General features: G+C 33.7%; 1 protein-coding gene across 1 annotated transcript; it reads right to left on the bottom strand.

Moving 5' to 3' along the window:
• Nucleotides 2,388-4,620, bottom strand: LOC107609342 (protein LATERAL ROOT PRIMORDIUM 1; the record flags this gene model as incomplete). The annotated part of the gene is made up of 2 exons (XM_016311270.2): nt 2,388-3,227; nt 3,621-4,620. Coding segments are annotated over 2 exons (1,401 nt in total), but the record flags the coding sequence as incomplete, so codon positions are not given.

Genomic DNA, 7,222 nt, shown 5'->3' with positions numbered 1-7,222 from the left:
ATTATCAGTTATCTCCATGATAAAAATATTATATGATCTATAGCACAAAACAACACCATTCAATTTTCCTATGCAACACTACTAATATTTACCTGTACTAAAGAAACATGATAATTGATAATCCAAACAATGTACATGTATTGTAATAAAGACTACTTTATGGTTGACATGATAGGTAGTGTGGGACAGTTCAACACTAATTATATGAGACAACAATTCTGACAAATTCCCCCGGAAAAAAAGGCTAAAATATAGTAACAAAGGATAAAGACACAACTTCTAACATTTTTCTAAATCAACCTCTTAGAAAGAGTATTCAAACAAGAGAGATAGAAATAAGATATAAACATTTTCCTAACTAATTTTGTCTTAGGACAAACATTTTGATTCTGTCTTGAGACAGTTACTAACAACAATAACAAAGTCTTAACCCGCTTGTTGGAATCGACTACATGGATCAAACAATACCATTAAGTCCTGTCATGTATCTTGTTTACCGTGAGACTCTTTACACGGAGATTTCTTTGAGACAATACTAATCCAAACAATAACATACTAAAAAATAACATGCACAAGTAATCCAAAGCAATGGTTACTTGTATGTATACCAAATACAAGACAAGCAAAAGGAAGCAGAAATAGACAAAACCGTATAGCAATTAATTACACAATTGCAACAAAAGTATATTTTTAAAATAAAAAGGGATGTTCAGACAAAGGAATGGGGTTGGCATGTGCAGGAAAAGATGACAAAAAACATGCAATGGATTGAGACCAATATCCCATCAATATTTGTTTAAGTATTATGGTCAGAAATGGCAACCAAGAATCTAGCCAAAAATTAATAAGTGACACGCATAATCTGCAGCTTCCTCGGAAATAAACAATATCAAAAGGCTGATTAGCCAATCCACCAATACATGATCCTGATGATAAGATGAAATAATGAACCCGTATACCAATACCAAGCAACATCCATGATAATCAACATACACAAAAACACATGATAACTGATAATAATATATATAGTTTACAAAAAAGTAGTGGTATTATTTTAAATGTGGTATTATGGCCATATTTCTAAAAGAAAGCAGCACACACATTGCTGGTTAAAGCAAAGCATCATGAAACACAAAACTAATGCAGCAAAAGAGGCATGAATCAGAGAAAAGAAAAAAAAAAATCAAAACGTGGCCCTCACAAGCAAGATGAATGGTTATATGTCTAGAAATAATACACACAAACCCTTTTTAAATAATGAAGAAATAGTTGACACTAGAAAGAGGCAAAGGACATCACAGCTTAGAAAACTATTCAAAAACTTATTTATTTTGCGTTTTCATTTTCTGGTTTTAGAATTTTGTACTGGAAAAAGAACTGTTAAAACAAAAAAAAAAAATTCTCATTTTCTATTTTCACCACTTGTTTTCATTTTTTCTTCTATTTTTTTTTCACAAAATACTAAAAAACAAAATAAAAATAAAAATAAAAAAATGAACATGCAAATCAAACACACCCTAAAAACCTCTTAAAATAGTATCGTAATCACATACTTGAAAAGAAAAACTAGACACTCTTAGTTGTATTAATATAAAATATAACACTAATCTTGAATACATGTAATATCACTTAATACCAAAAGATATCTTCATCAATGTAATGTTAGATAGTACACATTAGAAGATTTAAATAGAGATGAAGATGAAGAGTAAAAATGTGTGAATCAAATAAAGAAACAAGTTAAGGGTACACGGTGTCTTGATGAATGCAGAAACTTTTGCAGGTTGCTTACGGATCAGAGATAGATGTGAAGACCCTATAAACTATAGACCCCGAAAACGACAGCCATATATGATGGTGACGTTACAACTACTTCTCATGCTCTAAGTCTAAAGCACTACCCAACTATTAGTAAAACTAAAACCCCTACATCAAATAGTAGTAGAACTCTATAAACTTTTTAAATAATTCAATACTATATGCTATATATTATTGCTAAGGTCACAATATAATAATATATTATTAGAATAATATATAGAGAAGAGAACAATGAACATGGTAAAGATATTAATTAGTGCATTCTGCTGGAAGAAGAAATAAACAATAAGCATAAAATACTATGATTTAAGACTTCATCATTGTCACATGCATTTATTTAACATTGTAGATAATACTATATGTTTATGGGTATTACACACTGTAGATTTCACCTATGACAAAACTAAGAAAAACAAAAGCAAATAATAAATATAGTAAAGTAAAAAAAACAAAGGCCCTATTAATTAGTTTCAGAAAGGAGTAAAATAATGATAATAATGATAATTTAAGATTGAATAACTAGTAGTAGAGACTAGTTAAAACAAGATTAATCATCAATGCTCCTTTTCTTTTTTTTGGTTCCTACTTTCAGGTTAATTTGGTACATCAACCATATATCTTTTAAGACATAGATCATCTCATGAAATGACAAATTAAAAGGGTGAAGAGAGAAAGAATAGAAACCAAAATAACTAAAAGTGGAAGAAGATGATGATGCAAGAAAGAGTGACATAGGTGGAAAGAAAAAAGGGAGATTAAAAAAAATACAAAGCCTACAAAGAAAGAAAGAAAAATCAATAGATCAGACTAATAATAATACCACCCAATCCCCAAACTCTTTCTTGAGAATAATATCTAATAAGCAAAAAGAAGAAAGAGAATTGAATTAGAGACTACAATAAAATAAAGTTAAATTAAGCCCTTTTTTTTAAGTGCCATATACTAATATTTTGCACTTAGAAATGAAAACAAAAAAGAAAGACACAACAAAGTTCATAATATATATAATCAATTTATTGGATTACCATAGGTTGAACCTCCCAGTAACCCCCCAACACCACCACCACCACCACCACCTGAAGCTGCATAAACATCAGAAGGATCAAGCATTGGGGAGGATGATGAAACCCCATTTCTACCACCACCGCCGCTGCCACCGCCGCCGCCACCACCTAAATGGAGCTCAGAAAGATTAGGATACACATTATTGTTACTATTATTGCTATCTCTATTACTATGATTCTGATGGCCTTGATCATAGAGAAAGCCTTTGAAGACACGGCCACCGATCTTCACAACGGCTTGATATGCATACTCATCTTGTTCATCGTCCACTGACGTGACTCTCACACACTTGAACACTGCTGGTGCTCTTATTTGACCAGGCAATTTCTCCTTGAAACTCGCATCTGCAATTCCAAACCATACTCCAACCTCAAATTTCCGTTCATCATAAACATACAAATAAAAGTACTAATACTAACTTGACCCTAATGCTTTAACATTATTAGCACTGGTACGATCTCACCATCACCATAACAACAAAGGTATAACAAAAAGTAGTTACTTCCACGAAGACGATTCGGTCAAACATGTCAACCATTAATGGTTCATACTTCACAGTATCAACTTCGTAATGTTTTCGTGGCAGTAAACACCGCAATAAAAAGTAGGTTATCATTGCATGAAGTTATGCATAGTTTGGTGTTCCAAATTCATGGTATTAGATCCCTAATATCTAACATAGTTGGGTTAAAAATCCCGCCATGAAATTAAAAAGCGAAGGAAGGAAGAAGAGAAACCTTGATGGCTAGAATAAGTGTCGAAGCTTCTAGGAGGAGTGGTGTTGGAAGTTGAAGTGTGAGAATTTGTTGTTGTCTGTGAAGAAATCAACCGAGGTTTCTTGGCGCCGGAAGTTGAACCGCTGGAACCGGCAACCGCAGCGGCCGTCGACGGAGTCGTGCCAGTGATGAGCTGGCGCTCCCTCCGGCGCGCAGCTGGAACCCACGTGCTCTTCACGTGAGTAGGGCAATCAAAACCCCTACTCTTGCAGCAAGTTCTGCACCTCCTATGTGCACAATCCTTCTTCGCTTGGTTCCCGCAATCTTGACACGTGGTTGTTCCACCGCCGCTGTTGGAAGCACCGCCATCGCCGCTGCCGCTTCCGCTGCCTCCACCGGGAACCAAATTGGCTCCGATATTGTGGTCTATAAAACCCTGCTTCTTCAGGTACTGATGATGATGCGGTTGTTGTTCCTGCCAGAATTGAATTCCGCCTCCGGTAGTACCTCCGGAGGCGGCGGTTCTGGCTCTTCCGGTGAGAATATTGTCCTGATCGAGACACGGCGTTGCAGTGAGGAGAGGGATGACACCGACTCCAACTCCAACGCCGAGTGCAGTTGCGGGATTGTTGGAGGAATTGTTGCTGAGATGGTGAAGATCGGAGGAGGACAAGACGGCATCGTTGTGGTGGTGGTGGTGGTGGTGGAAGGAGGAGGCCGGAGCGACGACGAAGACGTCGCGGAGTCCAACCATTCCCGGAGGCATGTCGGGAGGTGCGAGGCCGTAGTTGAGGGACCTGGAAGGCCACATTCCTTGAGGTGCGGCGGCGGTGGGTCCGGCGGTGGTAGGGGGTCCCGCATTGAAACCGAGAGAGAGGTCGTCGACGGGAGCAGCAACTCTGGCGGAGGAAGAAGGGGCTGACCAGTCTGCGAAGGCTCCAGAATCTGATGGCAACCTCCTTGTAGTAGCCACAACTGATAAGCCTCTCTCTCTTTCTCTCTTTATATTTATATATGCAGGTTACGTGTTTGTGTAAATGTCTCTGTGTGTGTGTTATTGTTATTGTTATGGTTCTCCGGGAAGAGAAAGAAGGAAGGAAGGAGGGGAAGAGAGAAGGAGGAACAAGGTTAGGTTCTGAATGTGCAGGTTCTTCTGTTGGTTCTGTTTGGGGTTCTGATGCTGCTGCTTCTGCTTCTGCTTCTTCTGCTGCTGCTGCAATTGTGGCTACTACTACTACTCTCACTTTGGCTTTTTTCAACTCTCACCCAATTCAATTTTAATATATTTAATTCTAAAAGAGAGAGAAAATGCAATAACGACCTTTCTTTCTTTCTTTCTTACTCTGTCAACACAACACACCCACACCCTTTTTCTTTTCTTCTCTCTCTCTCTCTCTTAGCTCTTCAACTTCAGCTTCAACTTCATCATACCGTTACCATCACCATCAACACCCTCCTTCTTCTTCTTCTTCTTTGTATTTATTTATGTCTTGCTCTCAAAACTTTTCAGCTTTCACTCACACAAACACAAACAGCACACTTGAATCTCTCTCTCTCTCCAATTATAGGCGTAGGAGTAAAAGTAGAAGTCTAGATAGGTAGCACAATAGGAAAATGAAGAAGAAGAGAGAAAAAAGAAGAGAACAAATAAGAGTGGTTGTTATTGGTGGTGTGTGTAGTGAAGAAGGGGGAAGAAGGGCATAAAGAGTTTTGTTCTCTTGTTTTTGTAGTTTTATGGACTCTTCTTTCTCTCTCTCTTTCTCTCAAGCCTCAAACACTCACATGGCGCCACTCATTACTTGTGGGCTCGGCGCGTATACTTCACGACCGCGCGTCCTTCCTTCTTCACTCGTAATCAATATTCCTACTAACACTTGTAATCTTAGGTCATTGCTAGGTGTATTTACTATTATTTACTTCCTATTTTTTTTTTCAATTTAAAATGATAATAAAAATAATTACATTATATTTTTATTATTCTTTTTTGTTTTTTTATAAAATTTTGGGAATAAAAATATTGAGTATAAAACTTCAAATCTATAATGCATCAAAACAACTGTAATATTTTTTAAAATTAATTTGTTATCAAGAATAAAAAAAAAAACTGATGTGCAGTTAATTTCATGTGAAATTGATAATTGAGAGTTGATTAAATGACAATTTAGTCAAATCATTTAATAATTTTCAACTATCAATTTTATATGAAATTAACTATACTTAAGTTTTCACTAAAAATAAAATATTCTTAGTTTTAAATTTTAAATTTAATATATTAAAATAAAATATAATAAATAAATTTTGATTAAAAAAAAGTTGGGGTTAAATGGATTAAATGTTTGAATAGCATGCATGAAAGGGTATAGTTAGGCGCGTGGGAAGAAACGCGGAGTGGCAGTGATGTAATTTGGGGGAATTGGATTTGAATGTGTTAAGTAGCATTCAGCTATATACTGCAGTCTATGATCGAAGGTGTCATCCATATCTTTTCCTCTTTTTCCTAAGATAGTAGAACTTCCAACCCATATCTATGAATTCTTCTCTTTAGATTGTCTTTGTCAGATCTCGTTTTGAACACATTAATCTTCCACTTCTCATCATCTCTCTTTTTCCTTTTCTTTTTTCAATTTCTCTACTTCTCATTCTCTCACACTACTTTCTAACGTCTTCCTTCTTAACCAATTTTTACACATTTGTTCTATGGAATATATTAATAGTTAAATTAATTTTTAAAAAATATATATTTTTTTAATTTGTCTGGGATAATTTTATTCTTTAAATTGGTCTTTTAATATTTACGAATTAATTATATTTATTTTTTAGTTATTTTACTAATAATTTTTGTTAAAAATTAATGTTATAAAACGTTAATTGATAATACACATAATATCTGACATATTTAATTAAATATTAACTAAATATGTTTATAAAAATCTATTTATTTAGTCGTTAGATCATATTGGAAATAATATTTGTATAATTAGGAAAAAAATACTAATTTAATAAATTTTTATAAATATATTTAATCAATATCCAATTAGATAACTTAGGTATTATGTTTGTTGTTAATTAACATTTTTTTTTACGAAAGATATGAGACTCGAACCCACAATCTCTTAATTGAGTATGAGAAGACTATGTCATTTGAGCTATTACTCATTGGCTTGTTAATTAACATTTTACAACAATAATCTTTGACAGAAATTATTAATAAAGTGATCAAAGGACAAACATGATTAAATTTTAATATTTAATTAAAAAAATCTTTCAAAAACGAATTTAAAAAATACCTTATCTTTTGAAGACTAATTCAACTATTTAATCTTTGTTTCCTCGAATTTTATATTTGATATATTTTGATTCAACTATTTCGTTTCTTTTTTATCTTGGATTTCCATTTAATTAACATATTAATTACTATATGATGATAAAATTAACCCTTTAAAAGAAGAATTCAACAAAGTTTCTCTTGAAATTTTTGTTTTGTTTTGTTTTGATTGGAATGTATTTGATGAGCATTTTGTCTTAAATTAGTAAGTATGAAATTATCATATTTAAACTCATTTCTAATTAATAGGTCTAATTTTATATTTTAATTTTTTAATAATGCTATATAGAAAAAGATT

The sequence above is a fragment of the Arachis ipaensis genome, chromosome B07 (genome assembly GCF_000816755.2).
Source record: "Arachis ipaensis cultivar K30076 chromosome B07, Araip1.1, whole genome shotgun sequence".
Lineage (NCBI taxonomy): Eukaryota > Viridiplantae > Streptophyta > Magnoliopsida > Fabales > Fabaceae > Arachis > Arachis ipaensis.
The sequence above is the reverse complement of the archived record's forward strand: the minus strand, read 5'-3'. Positions and strand labels throughout refer to the sequence as shown.